This window comes from Hemitrygon akajei, chromosome 18 (genome assembly GCF_048418815.1).
Source record: "Hemitrygon akajei chromosome 18, sHemAka1.3, whole genome shotgun sequence".
Lineage (NCBI taxonomy): Eukaryota > Metazoa > Chordata > Chondrichthyes > Myliobatiformes > Dasyatidae > Hemitrygon > Hemitrygon akajei.
The window spans coordinates 39,501,936-39,523,977 of record NC_133141.1 but is presented as its reverse complement, the minus strand read 5'-3'; the positions used below and the strand labels follow the sequence as shown (position 1 = coordinate 39,523,977).

Here is a 22,042-nt window from a genome sequence, read left to right as displayed (position 1 = left end):
CGGTAAATGTTGATCACTCCTCCATATCAGCTTGGAAGAATTTTAGACCATTCCTCCTTACAAAACTGTTTCAACTCTGGGATGTTGGTGGGCTTCCTTGTATGAGCTGCTTGCTTCAGGTCCTTCCACACCATTTCTGTAGGATTAAGATCAGGACTTTGACTTGGCCATTCCAAAACACAAACTTTGTTCTTTTTAAACCATTCTGTTGTTGATTTACTCTTGTCTTTTGGATCATTGTTTTGTTGTAATATCCATTTTCTATTAAGCTTCAGGTGACGGACTGCTACCCCGACATTCTACTATAAAGTGTCTTGATACAATTTTGAATTCATTGTTCCCTCAATGATTGCAAGCTGTTCAGGCCCTGAGGCAGCAAAGCAGCCCCAAACCATGATGCTCCTTCCACCGTGCTTCACAGCTGGGATGGTGTTTTGGTGTTGGTGTGCAGTGCCCTTTTTCCTCCAAACATAGCAACGTGCATTTCTGCCAAAGATTTCAACTTTTGTCTCAGCTGTTCACAGAGCAACACCCCAGAAGCATTGTAGAACATCCAGGTGGTCTTTTGCAAACTTCAGACTGCAGCAATGTATTTTTTGGAGAGTATTGGTTTCCTCTGTGGTGTCCTTCCATGAACACCATTCTTGTTCAGTGTTTTTCTTATAGTGGACACATGAACAGAGAGTTAGCAAGTTCTAGAGGTTTCTGCAGGTCTTTTGCTGTTGCCCTTGGGTTCTTTTTCACCTCCTTCAGCATTGCACATTGTGCTCTTGGTGTGATCTTTGCAGGATACCCACTCCTAGGGAGAGTAGCAACAGTACTGAGATTCCTCCATTTGGAGACAATTTCTCTTACTGTGAACTGATGAACACCCAGGTCTTTAGAAATGCTTTTGTATCCTTTTCCAGCTTCATGTATCTCCATGATTCTTCTTCACAGATCCTCTGAAAGCTGTTTTGATTGAGGTATGGTGCACATAACCAGATCTTTCTTGCGAAGAGCAGGCTCTGTCAGTAACCTGGCTTTGTGTGTCTTTATTTTTTATATCTAGGCCAGGGCACCTCTACAATCCACACCTCCAATCTCATCTCATTGATTGGAATGCCTGACTCCAAATTGCTTTTTGTAAAAGGCATTATCCCAGATGTTCACATACTTTTCCCAACAAATACATGTAATATTGGACAATTTTTTCAATAAATAAATGAACAGGTATAATGTTATTTGTGTTATTTATTTAATTGGTTTCTCTTTATCTGGTTTTAGGACTTGTGTGAAGATCTGATCACATTTTAGGTCATATTTATGCAGAAATAGCAAAAATTCTATGGGGTTCACAAACTTCCTAGCACCATTGCAGGTAATAAGGGTGATGAGGTTCTGCAAAGTGAATTAAGGGAGATAGGTGCTAAGTTACAGGACAGTACCCCCAGGATTGCTACCCATAGCACATGCTAGTGAGGCCAGAAATAAGAAGATAATACAGTTTACCATGCGGATAAGGAGTTGATGTAGGAGGGAGTGTGTCAGATTTTTGGATCATTGGGCCCTCTTCCAGTGAAGGTGGGACCTGTACAGACAGGACAGTTTGCACCTGAACTGGGGGGTGGCGGTGGGGGAACTAATATCATTGCAGGAAGGCTTGCTAGTGCCGGACCGTGGAGAGCAGGGTGGTTAAACTAGAGTTGGAGCGGGATGGGAACCAGAGTGCCAGGGCAGATAGTGGAGTGGTTGTGTGAAAAGATGTTGTTAAGAAGCCTACATACGAAGACAGGAATTGAAAGGTTAAGCATATGTTGGGAATAATGTTCTGAGTTGTGTCTGTTTCAAAGTAAGGATAATTGTAGGAAAGGTGGATGGCCTTAGAACATGGATCAGCATGTGGAATTATGACATTGTAGTCATTCGTGAGACTTGGTCGCAGGAGGGCAGGACTAGCAGCTCAAAGTTCTGGGGTTCTGTTGTTTTAGATTTACATGGAGAACAATAGGGCACTGAGGTGTACTGTAGAACAAAGGGATTGGGAATACAGATCCATAATACCTTAAAAATGGTGTCACAGGTAGATAAAGTTGTAAAGAAAGCTCCTGGCACTTTAGCCTTCATAAATCAGAGTACTGAGTACAAGAGTTGGGATGTTATGTTAAAGTTGTATATGACATTGAAGAGATCTAATTTGGAGTATTGTGAGTAGTTCTGGTCACCTACCTACAGGAAAGATATCACTAAGATTGGAAGAGTACAGAGAAAATCTACAAGGATGTGGCCAGGACTTGAGGACTTGAGTTATAGGGGAAGGTTGAATAGGTTAGTACTTTATTCCCTGGAGTGTAGGAAATCGAGGGGAGATTTTTAGGAGTATAGGTAGAATAAATCCAATGTGGTTGGGTGGGCCTTGAACTAGAGGTCATGGGTTAAGGGTGAAAGGTGAAATATTTAAGGGGAACCTGAGAGGGAGCTTCTTCACTCAGAGGATGGTGAGAGTGTGGAATGAGCTCCCAGGAGAAGTGGTGGATGTGGATTCAATTGTAATGTTTAAGAGAAGTTTGGATAAGTACATGGATGGGAGGGGTATGGAAGGCTATGGTTTGGGTGTGGGTCAATGGGACTAGTTAGAATAATAGCTTGGCATGGAGGGCCTGTTTCTATGCTGTATTGCTCTATGGCAAATGTATGGCAGATGCAGTTTAATGTGGATAAATGTGAGGTTATCCACTTTGGTGACAAGAACAGGAAGGCAGATTACTATCTAAGTGGAGTCAAGTTAGGAAAAGGGGAAGTACAACGAGATCTAGGTGTTCTTGTACATCAGTCAATGAAAGCAAGCATGCAGGTACAGCAGGCAGTGAAGAAAGCTAATGGCATGCTGGCTTTTATAACAAGAGGAATTGAGTATAGGAGTAAAGAGGTCCTTCTGCAGCTGTACAGGGCCCTGGTGCGACCCCACCCGGAGTACTGTGTGCAGTTTTGGTCTCCAAATTTGAGGAAGGACATTCTTGCTATTGAGGGAGTGCAGTGTAGGTTCACAAGGGTAATTCCCGGAATGGCGGGACTGTCATACGTTGAAAGATTGGAGCGACTGGGTTTGTATACACTGGAATTTAGAAGGATGAGAGGGGATCTGATTGAAACATATAAGATTATTAAGGGATTGGACACGCTGGAGGCAGGAAGCATGTTCCCGCTGATGGGTCTGTTTAAGAGTAAGGGATAGGCCATTTAGAACAGAGATGCAGAAAAACTTTTTCACCCAGAGAGTGCTGGATATGTGGAATGCTCTGCCCCAGAAGGCAGTGGAGGCCAAGTCTCTGGATGTATTCAAGAGAGAGTTAGATAGAGCTCTTATAGATAGCGGGGTCAAGGGATATGGGGAGAGGGCAGGAACAGGGTACTGATTGTGTATAATCAGCCATGATCACAGTGAATGGTGGTGCTGGCTAGAAGGGCCGAATGGCCTACTCCTGCACCTACTGTCTATTGTCTCTATGATGAAGCAGCTGAAGTTATAGTCAGAGAATCACAGATTTAATCAGCATGGAAACACGCCCTTCAGCTGATGCTGACCAATGTGCTAGTCCTATTTGCTAGCATTTAGCCAATGTCCTTCTAAACATTTTCTGTGCATGTACCTGTGCAACTGTCTTTTAAAAGCTGTTATTGTACCTGCCTCAACCACTTCCTCAATGTACATGGCATCCTTTGTGTAAAGAAGGTGCCCTTCAAGTTCCTATTAAATTATTCCCTTCTCACCTTAAATCTACGTCCTACAGATTTTGATTTCCAAACCCTGCGAAAAAGACAGTGTGCATTTGCCCAATGTATGCCCCTCAGAGTTTTGCACATTTCTATTAGATCATCTCCCAGTCTCCCATGTTCCAAAGAATAAGTCCTAACTTGTCCAGATTCTCCCTATAACTGTGCCCCTCAAGTCCTGGCATCTTCTTTGTAAATCTTTAGTTGGTCTTAGGACAGTGACCTGGACAATACTGGGATGATTGGCCTTCAACAACCAGAACTCAACTTCCTTTTATCAAGATGACTCCAGTCAATTAGGTGTTTACATCTTGATATCCATAGATGTCAGTTTTAACTTGGCTCCTTGATGGGGGTCAGTCCCCAAAATCACTAAGTCCCCTACCCTCAACATCTTGGAAACTGGCATTGACAAGAAACTCACCAAGAGTGTGATGGAATGAGGTCAACTCCATCAAAATAAAGCAGCACATCATAAACACAAGAGACTCTGCAGATGTTGGAAATCCAGAGCAACACACACAAAATGCTGGAGAAACTCAGCAGGTCAGGCAGCATCTATTATTGTTGCTCCTTTTCGCGCCCTGTGGTGCACCAAGCGGTATTTTTGCCATTTCCATAGCATTAGATTGTTTTTATGAGGCCGAGTTGCTAGTTTGACATTCAACCCAGCACGGATGGAAAGCATGCAAGGAGCCAGCTGGATTCGAGCCTGGGACCACTTCCCTTCAGATTCTGTGCTGATGCCACTACACCACTGTCCAGCTAGGTAGCATCTATGGAGCGAATAAACAGTCGACATTTTGGGCTAAGAAACATTGACTGTTAACTCCCCTCCAGAGCTGCCGCCTGACTTTATTCATTTATTTACATAAATAATTTAGAAAAGCAGCACAACAACAGACTGGCCCATTGATTCTACACCACCCAATTATACCCATGACACCAATTAAACCACTAACCCTGGGAATGCGGAAGGAAACCGGAGCACTCAGAGGAAATAAACACAGTCAAGGGGAGAACATGCAAACTCAGACAGTGGTGGGAATTGAATCCAGGTTGCTGTGCTGTAAAGCATTACACTAAATGCTACACAACCATGCCGAACTTGCTGAGTTCCTCCAGCATTTTGTGTATGTTGCTCAAAATAAAGCAGCCCACTTGTCTATAGCTTCATTTAATACCCAAGTATTTGCTCTGCATGGCAACCTTAGCTGCAGTGTGGCCAGCTACAAGATATGCTTCACTTATTGGGTACACTGATTGCAGTTCCCAAACCTCCCAATAAGAACAAAGATGGAATCCATAATGAAGAGCTAATTCTTTATGCTTGTCTGTGTCTCTGATGTAACCCATTCATTCACGTGTGTGTGAAGTACCTTACCACACCCATTTAGCTGTTTCTATGGGCCACAGACGTGCTTTTTAACAACTGTATGAAAGCCAACACTCCAGGACATGGTGCTGTAACCTTGGAAGGCCTAGAACAAGGCTTCATGGGAAAATAAGGCCAGTGGTAAAAGAAACAGGAACAGGCAGTCTGTCTGCTGCACTTGCTCGATCATTCAGCAAGAAGATGCCTTATCTTTTACCTTGATGTCACTTTGACATACTAATCCCAAATCCTTCGATTCACTAAGAAGCTCAAAACCATAATATCCTTTGAGGGCAGTAGCTGCTTTGATACATTTTTTCAAATTGAAGGCAGATAGATTTTTATGCACAAAAGGAATCAAAAATTGCAGGGAGCAGACAGGAGAGGGTTATGGTACAGGACCAGACACAATTCCCTAAGAATGTGATAACTCAGCCAATAAAAAGAAGACAGGATTTAGCAGAGTGGCCATTTTGAGAAGGGCTGCTAACTAGTGGAAGTCCTGTGGGCTGTGGTGAACAACTGATGTGTGGGCAAGCAATATTAGGGCAAAGTCTTTCCCCCACACCCAGTTATTGTGTGTATTTGAAACAGAGATCAATGGATCTCTGGACATTGAGGGAATCAAAGAATAGTGAGACAGTGCTGGAAAATAGCACTGAGGTAGGAGATCAGTTATGATCTTGATGCATAGGAAAATGGTTCTGAAAAATTGTATGGCACACTCCTACTCCTGTTTCTTAAGTTCTCACAAATGGAAGAGCAGGTTTAAGAGGTTGACATATGCTTCTTTTTCTCATGAAGTCACAATAATGAACTTGAAGCAAAGAAGAACCCATGTGGAGAAACTATTGACACATTGTTACCCTTTGAGCCTAACAGTCCAAGTAAAATTGGTTTTAGCATAGTGGGACCCACTGAAACCACCTCACAGAGAAGGAATGAACGTTAATCCACCTGAGTGTGGAGTTTTACCTGAGGACATCAATAAAACTGCCTGCAGAAGGGCCACCTCCGTGTCATCCAGATTGAAGGCTGATAAGGATTTGCCCAGCTCAAATATGGCATCAGAGACCACTCCTAGCCCTCCATTTTTCAGTTGTTCTCTCTTGACAGCCATCTCCCCATTTAATGTCAGTGTCTCGCTCTCTGCATCATATCGGACAGCAGCTCTCAGAGACATTATCTCCATACAGCAGCCCTTCAGAAGGATGATCTGGTCCTCACAAGGCAGCTGGAAGAGGGCAAAAATAAACGCATTAAAATAAAGCCAACAGTGACAGGGTCTGCATGAGGAAGACTAAGTTAGGCGTCCTCTGACCACGTCATTGGGATATGCCCAAGACTGTGTTTGTGAAATCAGAACGCCATGGCCATAAGCAAAGCTTGTAAATGTAATGTTCACATTCATTTCGAGAGGACTAGAATATGAAAACAAGGATGTAATGCTGAGGCTTTATAAGGCATTGGTCAGACCACATTTGGAATATTGTGTGCACTTTTGTGTCCCATATCTATGAAAGAATGTGCTGGCATCGAAGAGGGTCCAGAGCAGGTTTATGACAATGAGTGAAAGGAATAATGTTTGAAGAGCATTTGATGGCTTTTGTACTGTACTCACTTGTTTAGAAGAATGAGGGGTGGATAATGTCATTGAAACCTACCAAATATTGAAAGGCCTATATAGAATTGACGTGCAGAGGATGTTTCCAACATTGTGAGAGTCTAGGACCAGAAGGCAGAGTCACAAAATACAAGGACTTCCCTTACAAATTTCTTTAGCCAAGGGTGGTGAATCTGTGGAATTTGTTGTGACAGATGGCCTTGGAGGCTGAGTCACTGGTTATATTTAAAGTGGAGGTTGATAGGTTCTTATTAGTCAGGATGTCAAAGGTTACAGGGAGAAGGTGGTAGAATGGGGTTCAGAGGGAAAATAAATCAGCCATGATCAAATGGCAGAGCAGACTTGATGTGGCTTCTATGCTTATGGTCTTTCCTGATACCATCTTTCCGTCCATCCCTAGAAATGTAATAATTGCTCTCCCTTCTCCCTCCACCCATATTTTTCATACCTTCAGCTTTTGCATGTCCATCTTAGATGGTAACTTGTATCAGGCTAATTGATCATGGCAGTATTGTGGCACAGCCTGTCCTTGCTTCCCAGCTTACAGCTGGGAATGTTGGTTCTGGATAAAGTTGGTGACTGCAGGTGGTTATTCCTCTGATCACTGTAGTAAGCAACAAAGTCAGTGGGAACATGTGAAAAAATGCTCCAAATTCTCATTTATTCAGGTGATCAGGGAATATTTACCTGCTAGTTACCAACTACAGTGCTTATCACATGGCTACCTGGACTCCAATAAACAAAGCAGGGAGTATCTTGTGAAGAGTAACACTTAGTTCCCTGAGGCTCCTCAAAGGTTGGTAATAACGGCTGTTGCAATATTTGGAAGACATGGCAAGCACTCTGAATAGGTAAGAAAGCACCTCACTGGTTGGAAGGACTCACAACACTATAGCCATGAGCAAGCTCAGTGGGGTTACAGAACAACCCTTCATGGCCCTCCTTGGACCTTAATGAACCTGTTACAGCCTTCAGTGGTCTTCTTGGGAGGGAGGGGATAAAGGATCCTGAAGAACACAATGGAAGATTAGAGTGCACAGTTGTTGTCAAGAGTGCTGGAATCCACCCTGAACATATAGTAAGAATAGACAGGGCCACTATGTGAAATAGAATTTGTGTTGACAAATCTAACACCGTTTCAAAAATGTAAGTAGCAATGCCAATAAGGGGGTACCAGTAGATGCAAAATATCTAGATTTTCAAAAGACATTTGAGAAGGTATCTCACAAAAAATTGCTACTTAAAATTAGAGCTTACAAGGTTGAGTTTAATGTATTTGCATAAATGACAGATTGTTTAAAAGGCAGACAATGGAGAGTAGACATAAATGAGTCTCTTTCAGGTTGGGCTGTATTCAAATTAGCACAGAGCACATAGCCACCTACAACATCTAATAATGATCTAGACAGAAAGAAATGTGCAACATATCCCAGTTTCCTGATGGCCCAATGCTGGGTGAGAAGATAGTCTGTAAGGCAGATACACAGGGTTTTCAAAAGGATATGGACAGGATAAGCAGGTGGGCAAGAAGGTGGCAGATGAGAGGTTATTGTCAATAAAAGGAAGAGCCAAAAATAGGACAGTTTACACAATCTTTAGAGTCAGGACCGGTCACAATGAGGTAGGCCATTGAATGGGTTCTGCATGGATCTGCCATCAGGTGGAGCAGCTTCCAAGACAGGTGAAGCATTGCTTTTCTGGTCTACCTTTCCACAAATGTCTACAGCCAAAGGAATGGGCTGCAGCAGGATCAGGTCCAGGTCAGAGTTCATGGGGAGAGAGATGGGGGTGTGAGGGGACTAACTGTGATTGTCATTTGCAGGCAGGGGTTGGAGACGGAGGATTACAACTGTCAGTTAGGGTTGGGGATTAGTGGGGTGCGCAGTAGAGATTGTCAGCAGACTAAATCTTGATGTTTGCGAATGGTGGTCAGGACTTTGGGGGTGTTGGGTTGCCCTGGAGATTATTGGGTGGACTGTGGACTTGTTCTATACCCGAGAGGAGTTGTGTATCCTCCTTGCTTCCTCAGTAAAACAGCCAGCATAATCAAAGCCTCCATCCACCCTGCACATTTCTCTCTCTGAGATTAGTCTTTCATTGATTCTATTATGTTTCTTGGATTTTATGTATATGCCCACAAGGAAATGAAAATGAAAATGTATATGTTGACATATATGTACTTTGGTAATAAATTTATTTTGAACTCCCCTCTCCCACTGGGCAGAAGATAAAAAAGCCTCACCTATCACCAGGCTCAAGGACAGCTTCTATCCTGCTGCTACCAGACTGCTGAATGAACCTCTCAGGTGCTAAAAACGAACTCTTGATCTCCCAGTCTACTTAGTCACAGCCCTTGCACTTTATTTATGTACTTGCACTGCGCTTTCTGCAATGGTCCTTTTGTACGACAAGATGGACACTTGACCTCACAATCTAACTCATTATGATCTTGCACTTTATTATTTACCTGCACTGCACTTTCTCTGCAGCTGTTACACTTTATTCTGCATTTTATTGCTTTATCTTGTTCTACCTCAGTGCACTATGCAATTATTTGATCTGTATGAACAGTATGGCAGACAAGCTTTTCACTGTATCACTGTACATGTGACAATAATAAACCAATCCAATCCAAGTCCTGTCAATAAACATTTAATTGCTTTTCAGTTATTATTTAATCTGTACACAATTCTGTTATTTTCCCACTCCTCACAGTATTGATAGTTGCATTTATTTTTACCATGTACACTGGTTACCCTGTGAGCTTCATGTGAGCAAGGAATTTCATTCCACCCTGGTGTAGATCTGAATCTGAATCCATATCTGAATAATTAATATGTAGGTTACAAGTAATACATATAATTGTCCAACCATGGTTATTAAAAGGTTAAAAAATACAAGATCAGAGAGAAAGGCTTATAATGTTTCTATTAAAAAGCAGTAAGCTAAAAAAACCTCATAATTCCAGAGAGAAGGTCTAAGGAAATTAATGTACAGAGTAATCTATCAAGAAAAATAGAAACAGTTTGTCAAAGTTTCTATAAAGATGTAAAAAGAAAATGATTGGCTGAAGTTAATGTGGGTTCTTTACAGTCTGTGTTATGAGAATTTGTATTGGGAATAAGAAAAGACAGAGGAACCGAGGGACCTGTTCCATATTAAGGAAGTCAGATAGTTAGGATGAGCAGTAGATGCTCATTTGTTGAGTATTTCCGAGGCTGAGACCCATGGATGTTTGAACGCACACTTTGTGTGTGTTACTCTTGTGATGATTTGCTGACGAGTCTTAGCATTTTTTAAAAAAAAAGATGTTTTAATTTAATTCTCTCGGGCGGTTCATCCAGGTTATGAACCTCTGAAAATCCAGTTGCTTGTGCTAACTGTGTGCTAAATACTGTGACTATTCAATGTGTAATCAGACGTCTGGGAATCAAAAGGCTACATGACCTGTCTCTGTAGCACTCAAAAGATTAAAAGAAAACAAAGGTAGTTAAACATTCACAACAAAATACCTCTGAAAACATTGGTAGTTTTTTGGCAAAATCCACAACTCTGGTAATGGCTGGGGTGATAATCCTAGTGAATTGGCTGAAGGCTTCAAGGTCAACTTTATCTCCTTCTGCTGTGGTCACCATTGGAGACTGGCCAATGTCTTCTGGCTGTGGGTAAAGAATGTGATCTGTGACAGACATTGTAAAAATCATACTGCAGGAAAGCACATTGAGAATTATTTTATCCGAGTTGACCTGACACCATCTGAGATGCAATGAAATAAAGTCCGTGAGTCTGCAACCTGGAATCCCTTACACAACCTGTGAACTATCATAAGGACTGCAACAGTTCAAGGCGGTGGCTTACCAAAACTTCTTCATGGGAAATTAAGGGTGGGCAATAAATTCTGCTGGTGATGTCCCGATCCAGAATAAATTAAAATAAATCTCAAGGGATCCAAGACTGGATATTTCCATAAAGTTTCTCCTTGCTGAATGTCCATTTATGTCATAGCCAAATTTTATCTCAGCGCCAAGACTACAAATTCATTATGTTTTACTCTGGTTGTTCAGTTCATTCCCTGGCTTTGCCTGTATGTTCCATTCCTTGGAATTATTACCCTGTTTAGAATGTAGAACATTACAGGTCCTTTTGCCTATGATGTTGTGCTGACCTAACTTACTCTAAGATCAATTTAACTCTTCTCTCCCACATAGCCCTCCATTTTCAATAATCCACCTGCCTATCTAAAAGCCTCCTATATGTCCCTAATGTATCTGCCTCTACCACCAGCCCTGGCAGGGCATTCCATGCCCCTACCACTGTGTAAGAATCCTACCTCTGACATCCCCCATATACTTTCCTCCAAACATCCTAATTTTATGCCCCCCTCAAATTAGTTATTTCCACCCTGGGAAAAAGTCTCCGGCTATCCACTTGATCTTATCATCTTAAACAGCTCTATCAAGTCACCTTTCATCCCCCTTTACTCAAAACAAAAAAAACCCTAGCTTGCTCAACCTATCTTCATAAGACATACTCTCTAATCCGGAGTTTAGTTCACTTTCAGGGACTCTGTATCTATAAGCTTCAATCCGACACTGTTTCCCTGTTTAATTCACTCGCTGGCACTCTCTCCAGACACAGCTCATACATCTGACACTGTCGTTTGGTTGAGTACACCCTCTATACTCTCTTCCTGTATCGGTCAATGTTCTGGTGCTATGCCTTTGTTAAATTGACTCTGATATTCTCTCCACATGCACTTTATTTCCAGATCCATAACGTGTTCTCCAGCCCACTGCAGTCAACTTCTTAGCAATGTTGCTCTAACTTCTTGGCACCATGTAGCTATTCATTCAGCTCTCATTATGACTTACCAAGCTCTCTTACATTGAATAAATGTGGATATTATCATTCCAGCAATATTCAGGAAACCGCCAGCAGAATTGAGGTGTAGGAGGTTTTGTAACCCATGGGATTTTATCTTTTAATAATGATCACTGACCACTTCTGAGAAGCCATAATGCGGATGGAACATGAAGTCGACCAGAGTTGATCACACATTGCACACACTTTGAGCAGGCACTAGTGATAAACTTGACTCTCTTACCAAAGTTCGGTTTGCATTTCAAGCCAACTTTCTGCAACACTGGGACTCACCAAGAAGCAAATTTATAAAATGGTGATTAACCAATAAAAGAATATTCTGAGTTAGAGGGAAAGGTTGAAGAGGTTAGGACTTTATTCCGTGGAGTGCAAGAGAATGAGGGGAGATTTGATAGAGGTATACAAAATTATGAGTGGTACAGATAGGGTAAATGGAAGCAGGCTTTTTCCACTGAGGTTGGGTGAGACTAGATCTAGAGGTCATGGGTTAAGGGTGAAAGGTAAAATATTTAAGGAGAACATGAGGAGGAACTTCTTGATTCAGAGGGTGATGAGAGTGTGGGACGAGCTGCCAGTGGAAGTGGTAGATGCGGGTTGAATTTCAACATTTAAGAGAAATTTGGATTGGTACATGAATGGGGGTTATGGAGGTGCTATGGTCTGGGTGCTGGTCAATGGGAGTAGACAGACTAATAGTTTGGGACAGACTAGATGGGCTGAAGGGCCTGATTCTGTGCTGTAGTGCTCTATGACTCCATATATTTTTCTCTAACATCCCTACTCAAAGACCAAAATAACCCCCCAAAGATGTAATAGTATAAGTGAAGAACGGGAAAGTTATGTTAATGGAGTAAGAAGGGAGGAGGCAAGCTTATGTAGACAATTAACCTGGGCAGAAGTGGACCACAGTGCTAGAACTGTATTGTCAGCTCCATGTGAAACAGGCTTCTGCTCTAATTTCCTCTCCACTGCTACTTGGAACCAAGTATTCACTAGTTATAGCAGAGAAATAGCGGGTGGCATAGTAGCATAGCGGTTAGTGCAATGCTTCACAGTGCCAGTGATCAGAGTTCAATTTTTGCCACTGTTTGCAAGGAGTTTGTATGTTCTTTCCCTGACTACATGGGTTTCCTCCAGTGCTCCAGTTTCCTCCCACATTCCAAAGACCTACCAGTTGGGGTTAGTAAGTTGTGATCATGCTATGTTAGCACCAGTAGCATAGCGACACTTGTGGGCTGCTCCCAGCAAATATTTGGACCGTGTTGGTCGCTGACACAAACAAAGCATTTGTTTCCATGTACATAAGGCTATAAGATATAGGAGCAGAATTAGGCCCATCGAGTCAGCTCCCCCATTTCATCATGAGATTTCCCTCTCAGCCCCAATCTCCTGCCTTCTCCCCATATCCTTTCATGCCCTGACCAATCAAGAATCTATCAACCTCTGCCTTAAATATACTCAATGACTTGGCCTCCACAGCTGTCTGTGGCAACGAATTCCACAGATTCACCACCCTCTGGCTCAACAAATTCCTCATCTCCATTCGAAAAGGACACTCCTCTATTCTGAAGCTGTGTTCTCTGGTCTCAGACAAATAAAACAAAATCTTTAAGAGAAAAACGTGCTTCATCAATTGTTTCTGGTCTGTGTTTTAACCCAAGTTTGAGAGATTAAATGACCATCTAGTTCCCCCCAACTATAATTAACAGCAAGGAAATCAAGCACTAGCCAGCAAGAAAAGATTTATGCAGTAATTTTAGCAGCAGTCATCTTTCCGGGGAACTTTATTTATTACTTTCATTTATTAAAGCCTTTATCTGCTTGGAATCTACAATAACACTATGATTGAGCAGGGGTCTTCATATTACTGGATCATGTTAAGCAATGCGGTGGTCAATCCTGGTAGAAGTCTGCAGCCTTTGGTCTCTGGAATGGAAGAGAAATCCTGATATATGATTACTCCCTATCTTGTTACCATGAGCCACATTTCCCTGCTTTTGGGTCTCTGTATCTGCTCCTTGAACATGTTAATTCATTTGACGGTACATCATCACAAATTTATAGCCCCGGAGGAGATCCTACAGTTTGTGATGCCGAGGAACTTGGGAACAAAGTACAATTGATGAAAGATTCCGGCAGAGGGGAATAACAGGTCGGAGGAACAGTGGCCAATCCAGGCTACAATTCATGCATTTTACTTCTTCCCTTTCCAACACTGAGAGTCAGGATATCAGCGAGAAGGAGAGAGGCAACATGGAAGCTTGTTATGAACTGGTTCATGTAATGCACGTTTCATAAATGATAACCGAGCAATATTTTTACTTGTATATTCATTCACAGACCTCAAATATAGTGGGATGGTGGTGATGGGACCAGGAAATGGCAGGAGGTTTTTAGGAAGAGTGAAATTCGGGTGAAAATAAAGAAATGCTATATTTAAAGGACCGGTTTGGAACTTTTCAAGATTCTTTCAAGGTTACCTCAGTGTCCAGACCGGTTCTAAGGGTTGTTGGGAGGTGCAGAGTACTAAATTCCTATCCAAGTTGATGGGCTCCAAGCAAAGGACTCTTGGTTGGAGTGAGAGGCCTGTTTGTGTGTGTGGGTTGGTGGGAATGGGGCTTGTTTTGTTGTTGCTTGTGCTGACTATTTATTTATTGAGATACAGCCCTTTGAGTCGTACCACCCAGCGACCTCCAATTTAACCCTACAATTTACAATGATCAATTAACCTACTAATCAGTACATCTTTGGACTGCAGAAGGAAACTGGAGCACCCGGAGGAAACCCACTCGATCACGGGGAGAACGTACAAACTCCTTACAGGCAGCGGCGGGAATTGAACCCGCTGGTATTTAAAGTGTTGCGCCAACCACTATGCCACCATGCTGTCCCTTGTCCTGCTGAACAAGGTGGGCAAACTATGTAGGTGCTGGGATGTGTGGTGACACTTATGAGCTGTCCCCTGCACATCCTTAGGTTGTGTTGGTTGCTATTGTAAATGACACTGCATGTTTCAATGTACAGGTGAAATGGTGGTGAAGGCAGAAATCCTGCCTGGGTGACTACTCGAAGAACTGGGAGGTGGGATCAACCTCATGACCTATTTTTGGTCAGTACGTACTCAGAGGACCGAACGGCCTTCTTTCATGCCATCAGCCTCTTTGGTCCTACAATTCCATATCTCCCATGGTTTAAAATTTTCCTTGATAATATTCCTGTGTAATATCTTGAGATTTTTTTTTAATGTGAAAGGTTGTTACACGAATTTATTATAATGCAGAGAACATAAATGCCAACAAGCAGTGTTGGGTGATGCTCGAGAATAATGGGAGGGAAGGGTGTGGCCAGGAAGGTACACTCATGTCTTCAATCCCATGTGTCTCATTACAAGGAGTGCCATGTGAAGGACTGGCATGCTGCCATGGAGATCCCATTGAACAATCTTCCTGCACAGCAGATGTCAATAGTGGGTCAGTCTGTAGCCTGTTCCTCTTTCAGTCAGAAGGGTGAAGGTTTAAGTCCTGCTCCTGAAACGCATGCCTAGTAGGATGGTAGTGTAGTACTGAATCAAGCTTTGGGTCAAGCTGATTTACTCTCTTAGGAGGATTGAAATGAATCAATGACTCTCCTGGAAGTACAAACACCACTTATCTTTTAACCAGCTGATTAGATTATGTGGTCATTATTGCATAATTACTGGCTGCTATTTCAACAGAACCTTACTCAGTGCAGAGGAAAGGATATTCTGTGAAGGATGCTCTACAAACGGAAATACTCTTCTTTCTAAAGAATAATATGATTAGAAATCCCCTGAAAAACCGCCAACATTGCAGTCAATTCTGGCTCTAGAATGCACCGGTGCAGTCACAACTTGCTTTGAATGCTGGAGCCCTTATAAGTAGTAAACCACAGCTTAGATTACGATACCGCCACAGGAAGGCACGTGATCATTTCAGCAGATGGTCACAGATACATCTGGAATCTCTCTGCTGTCCTCCCCTAAAACCTTCACGAGCATGGACAATCCCGTGGGAAAAGCCACCAGCGCTATCCAATGAGCTTAGAGAAAGAAATGTAGGCAATAGAACAAAGACAAGGAAAGCATATGAGACAGCTGAAGAAGCTTCTTCCCCACCCCTCAAAAATAATTAAAATAATTGGTGTCAAAATGTTTTAAAATGAATCCTCTTACTTTGCCCTTCAAATGAACTTTTGTACCTGATTCCTCCAGAGGGTTGGGTATTCACGGACTTTGGAAACAGTGGTGTGTAGGCAGTTTAGGTCTTCAGCTGTGATCATTCATTGCATGGATTTATGACCCGAGATTTTCTGGTCATTCCAGCTGGGGCTGTTTGGTTGTCTGGGCCACACAGATCAGCAGAGGGCGCAGGAGAGCCCAGCAGTGTTTAAACTATAAACCCAAGATTCTGCAGATGCTGGAAATGTATTTATTTATTTATTTATTTATTTATTTATTTCGAGTTACAGCACATTAACAGGCCCTTCTGGCCCAATGAGCTTGGGCTATCTAACTACACCCACACCCATGTGACCAATTAACCTACTAAACTGTACGTCTTTGGATTGTGGGAGGAAACCAGAGCACCCAGAGGAAACCCATACTGTCACTGGTACTGTAATGGTGTTACACTAATCTTGAGCACCATGCACAAAGTGCTGAAGGAACTCAGCAGGTCAGGCAGCATCTATGGAAGGGAATAAACAGTCGAGTTTCAGGCTGGGAGACATTATCAGCATCCTGATGAAAGGTCTCGGCCCAAAATGTTGACTGTTTATTTCTCTCCATAGATGCTGCCTGACTTGCTGAGTTCCTCCAGCACTTTGTGTGTGTTTAAATCAACCTCATTTTCCCACAGATACAGTAAAACTCTGATAATCTTCTGTCCAACCATTTCAAACCCCAGTGGGTTGACACATTGCTCACTGTCTGAAATCCGGATGGTTCACCACATGGTTCTAGTGATAGAAAATGGTACAGGAGCAGATGCCCAAATGATGCATTTTAAAAGGCACCATTGATCACCCATGACTGCACAGGCTATGTTTGCTGTGCTCCCCAGTCACCAGCCCAGGCCTTGGTTCCTGCTCTCTCTTGCTCCTCACGTGGTTCCTGAACTGTCTTTGAAATCCTCTGCTTCTCAAGTTCAAGTTTATTGTCATTGTATACCACCAAGTGAAACAATGTTCCTCCAGACCAAACTGTACACAGTGTACATATAACTCACACAAAACACATAAAGTAATATTACCACAAATAAATTAATAAATAATAAAATATATTCCAGAAGATTGACATGTAGCATAAGGTGCATTTATAACACAAGTTAAAAAGTATAATGCTACTGGCATTTCACATGTGGTGAGACCTGGGTGGTGTCAGGGAGTTCAGTAGTCTCAAGGCCTGGGGGAAGAAACTGGTTCTCATCCCAAATGTCCTTGTCCTAATGTGATAGTATCTCCTGCCTGATAGTAGGGGGTTCTATCAGCTGTGTTTATCTTACCTGGTCCTGTTTCCCTTGAAACTTACCATGGCTTTGTCAGCTGTGCTCCCTTCAAAGTTAGTGTTCACTAGAAAATTTATTATCATGACATGTATCACCGAAAGAAAAAGTGAACTAAATATATGACGAGTGACATCTGATAGTTTGGAAAATCTGCAATTCTATTAATGCCAAGGTCCCAATTGGGTGGGATTAAAGGAATTTTACTGTACTGGGCTCGGGACAGCTGAGAAGCCCAGGCCTTAGACCAGTGCTCTTTATAACAACAGTGTGATTGTGAGTACTTAACCTTACCAGAAATTTCCGTTTCTGCTTCCAGTGACTGCCCTGTGCGTTGGTTGTTGTGTGTGCCTCCGTGGCAACGTGGATCAGCTGCCATTCCTCGCTGGTAGGCTCGGGCCTGTTCAGCATGGTCTTCACCACTTCCTCTCGCCGCCGCTTCTCCCGGTTCTCTTCAATCAGCTTCCTCTTGGCGATGCGCTTGCTCTCGTCCAGCACCACTAGTGAGGAAGGAAGAAAGCCATGTGCAGTCATTTCCCTTGTATAGCTGTCCAACAGATCCAAGGAGCCCAGAGCAGACTTGAATTAATGGTGATAAAATGATGAGGGCCAAACCTTTTGACACACAGTAATGAAACTGCATTCCACAGCATTTCAATGCTAGATTTTACTAATTGGTACAGATTAATATTTCAAAAATGACCCTAGATACCAAATGCGGGCCATGAATGAATTGGATAATTACAATTAGCATTTAGATTTATTGTGTTACAGTTGAATTAGGGAACCGCAGACTTGGTGTTTGGGACTGTAAAGAATGTACCTTGTGAGGCAGGGTTCCCAAACTGGAGACCCCTCACTCCCTTGGGTTGGGAGTGTAGGTGATAGTTAAAAGAAAAGAAGAAAATAATAGCATGCAGACCTTCAACCTGCTCCAACTCAGAAGCAGAATCAGGTTGATTATCACTAACATACACCTAGTGGCCACTTTATTAGGTACACCTGTATACCTGTTTGTTAATGCAAATATCTAATTAGCCAATCACGTGGCAGCAGCTCAATGCATAAAAGCATGCAGACATGGTCAAGAGGTTCAGATGTTGTTCAGACCAAATGTCAGAATGGGGAAGAAATGTGATCTAAGTGACTTTAACTGTGGAATGATTGTTGGCACCAGATGGGGTGGTTTGAGTATCTCAGAGCTGCTGATCTCCTGGGATTTTCACACACAACAGTCTTTAGAGTTTACAGAATCGTGCAAAAAAAAAATCCAGTGAGCGGCAATCTGATCTGAAATTGTTAATGGGTGCCATAAAATTCTTGATCTAGTGATGAGATGAACCTCCAAGACTTTTTAACTTGGTGAATTGTGGTCCAAATTGAATGAAATCAGTTTGAGGTGGGGCTTCTGAATCCCCCACAGAACTCACTACACCACTCAGAAACAAAGCTTACAATTTGCTGTGAGCCCCTGAGCTCTGGACCAACAGCAAGCAGGAGCTATAATGCTTTGGATCTGGCACCACCTAAGCTAAACAAGGTGTGGTATGTTAGATTACACTACTAAATGCAAAGGGTTTGCCCCACCTGAAGGACCATGTCCAGTGGTGAGTTGTTGCAGACAGAAATGAGAAGGAATTTCTCTTCCCCGAGAGTTGTCAGTCTTTGGAGTTCTCTACCCAAAAGAGCTACAAAGGCTGCATCATGGAATATATTCCAGGACAATAGGCGCAATTTTGGTCAATAGAGGCAAGCAGGAGCTAAGGCCAAGGTCAGATCAGCATGAATCACTGCTTGGTATGGAGGCTCCGAATATGCAGGATCACAAGTGACTGCAGAGTGTTGTAGACTGAGCCAGCTCCATCACGGGCACAACCCTCACCACCACTGAGGACATCTTCAAGACATGGTACTCAAGAAGGTTCTGATTCTGTGTGCATCTGTGATGCCTGCTGCATCTGTGATCTATCCAGATTTTGTTGTACACTCACTCACATGAAATATTAATTCTGTCCCACTCTCCAATGTTGCTGCTTGACCTGCTGAATAATTCTAACTAATTTTGTGTATATAGCTCACACAGGTCTGAAATCAGAGAAAAACTAAGACAAATAAAATTCACCTGGGGAGTGCTGCAACTGGTTCCAATGAAAATTCATGAAAACATGGATTTTTAAAGTCTTTCCACAGCCTCTGCCTGCAAGCATCTTTTTGCAGTCAAAGTATTCAAAGAACATAACCAAGGGAACAGTGTGAGGAGAGACTGATGAATGTGGAATGAAGAGTTTGTAACTACATTAACAATAACTTCACCCCAAAGGCTGCAGAAGCTGAGATAGCAATCCACTAGCAAAGTGTCAATATGCAGGTAATGAATAATAAGAAAGTTAATTGTGCGCCTTTTCCTCAAATTCTTGAACCTAAAAGTGATAAACATACTTGCAGCTTTCACTGTACGAACGCTAGCAAAGCAAGATATATACCCAGCGGCCATTTTATTAGGTACACCTGCTTGTTAATGCAAATATCTAATCAGCCAATCATGTGGCAGCAACCCAATACATAAACGCATGCTGAAATAGTCAAGAGGTTCAGTGTTGTTCAGACCAAACATCAGAATGGGGAAGAAATGTAAATGATGTGACTTTGAAGAAGAAGCAGCAGCAGCAGAAAGTCCTTAACTCCGAGCGGAGTCATTGGGACGCCGTTGTGACTGCGTTTTTTTTTTAGCAGGCTTTCTTGTTTTTACGAGGCCGAGTTGCTAGCTCGACGCTCAACCCAGCACGGATGGAAAGCGTGCAAGGAGCCGGCTGGATTCAAACACAGGAACCTTCGCTCCAAAATCCGGCACTGATGCCACTACGCCACCAGCCGGCTGACATGACTTTGACTGTGGAATAATTGTTGGTGCCAGATGGGGTGGTTTGAGTATCTCAGAAACTGCTGACCTCTTGAGATTTTCATGCACAACAGTCTCTAGAATTTACAGAGAATGCAAAACAAAAAAATCATCCAGTGAGCGGATGTTCAGTGGGTGAAAATGGCTTGTTAATGAGAGAGGTCAGAGGAGAATGGCCAGACAGGTTCAAACTGACAGTAACTCAAATAACAACGCGTGACAATAGTGGAGTTCAGAAGAGCATCTCTGAATGCACAACATGTCGAGCCCTGAAGTGGATGGGCTACAGCAGCAGAAGATCACATCGGCCTCCACTCCTGTGGCCACTTTATCAGGTGAATTCCAGGGCCTAATAAAGTGGCCACTGAGTGTATGGAAAGTTGGGAAGGGCCATTGGAGTTTAATCCCGATATGTACAAGGTGATGTAGTTTGGGAAGTCAAATAGGGATAGGTCATATACATTAAATGGTAGCGTGCTAAGGAATGTTAATGAACAAGGGGATTTTGACATTCAAGTTAACAATTCCCTGTAGGTGCGTGGATGGCTTCATCCACCACTACTCTGAACTGATTCTACGATCTACAGACTCACTTTTAAGGACTCTTTACAACTCACATTCTCAGTCTTATTTTTTACTTTCACTGTTTATCTCCTTTTGTACATTGGTTACTTGTCAATCTTTATTTATAGTTTTTCATAAAATTCTATTGTATTTTTCTTCCTATAAATGCTTGCAAGAAAGTGAATATACGGTAACATATATGTACTTTGATAATAAATTTACTTAGAAATTCAAACACATGTAGAAAGGGTGCTGAAGAAGGGATATGGCATGCTTTCCTTCATTGGTCAGAGCGTAGGACATGAAAGATGAGATGCTATGTTACAACTTTATAAAACGTCATTTTGCCTGCACTTGGAGTATTGCGTGCAATTCTGGTTGCCAGGATTGGTTGCATTAGAGAGAGGACAGAGGAGATTCACCAGGATGTTGCCTGGATTATGGGTAGGATTGGGTAGACTGGGGTTTCTTTCTGGAGCAATGGAGGCGGAGAGATGACCTGATAGAGGAATATGAAATTATGAGAGACTGAGATAGGGTAGGTAGTCAGGATTCTTTTACTCTTGGTAGATGTATAAGAAACAAAGCATAGGCTTAAGTTGAGAGGAAGAAGGTTTAATCAATATTTGAGGGGAAAGATTTTTACACAGAGAGTGGTTAATCTCTGGCAGAGGTGATGATAGAATCAAATACAACTATTATGCTTGGGGGCATTTAGAGAGGCCCTTAAGCAGGCAAGGCATAGAAGGATATGGACCTAATGGGGACAAACAGGATTAGTGTAAATGAGTTATAAAGTCAGCTTAGATTCAAAAGTGCCTCTATTTGATTCCAGCACAACCACTAGGTATAGTAACTTAATGATAATGTTATTTGACTCGTGTTCCAGAGGTACGTGAAAACAAGCTAAGTTCAGGCTCTACTGTGACAGATTAGTATTTAAATTAAGTTTATGTAATAAATCTGGGAAAAAATAACTATCGTCCATAATAGTGGCCATGAAACTACTGGATTGTTGCTTAAAATCTACTTGGTCCACTAGTGATTTGCATCTCTTAAATGGTCTGGCTGATGTGTAACTCAAAATGAACAGCAATGTGCTCATGTTAGCTGCCCTATCAAATGGCAAGAGGGTAAAGTTAAGGGCAATTACTAAGTGCTGGCCCTTACTGCACTTAATTTCTCCTTCCCAAATCTTTGGTTTACCCTAGCGGTTAAAATACAGTGGTCTGCTATAGATTCAAGGCACTGGGATGCTGCATTAGGGCACTACATAACAACAACTCTCACTCATGTCAGTAATACCAAGGAACTGATTGTAACTTCGGGGGGGGGAGGGCAGAGCTCCACGAGCCAGTAATCATCGGAGGATCAGAGGTGGAGAAGGTCAGTAACTTTAAACTCCTGGGTGTCACTCCCTCAGA

The 22,042-nt window shown here is 42.4% G+C and overlaps 1 protein-coding gene across 12 annotated transcripts in view; it reads right to left on the bottom strand.

Moving 5' to 3' along the window:
* LOC140741337 (thyroid hormone receptor alpha) overlaps window positions 1-22,042 on the bottom strand; it is a 502,247-nt gene that overhangs the window by 65,673 nt on the left and 414,532 nt on the right. For all 12 annotated transcript variants that reach the window (XM_073071448.1, XM_073071435.1, XM_073071445.1 and 9 more), the window contains 3 exons: window positions 17,450-17,655; window positions 10,265-10,411; window positions 6,104-6,362 (listed from right to left, as the gene is read on the bottom strand). In XM_073071448.1, coding sequence (XP_072927549.1) covers window positions 6,104-6,362; window positions 10,265-10,411; window positions 17,450-17,655 — 612 coding nt within the window. The remainder of the gene's footprint in view (window positions 1-6,103; window positions 6,363-10,264; window positions 10,412-17,449; window positions 17,656-22,042) is intronic.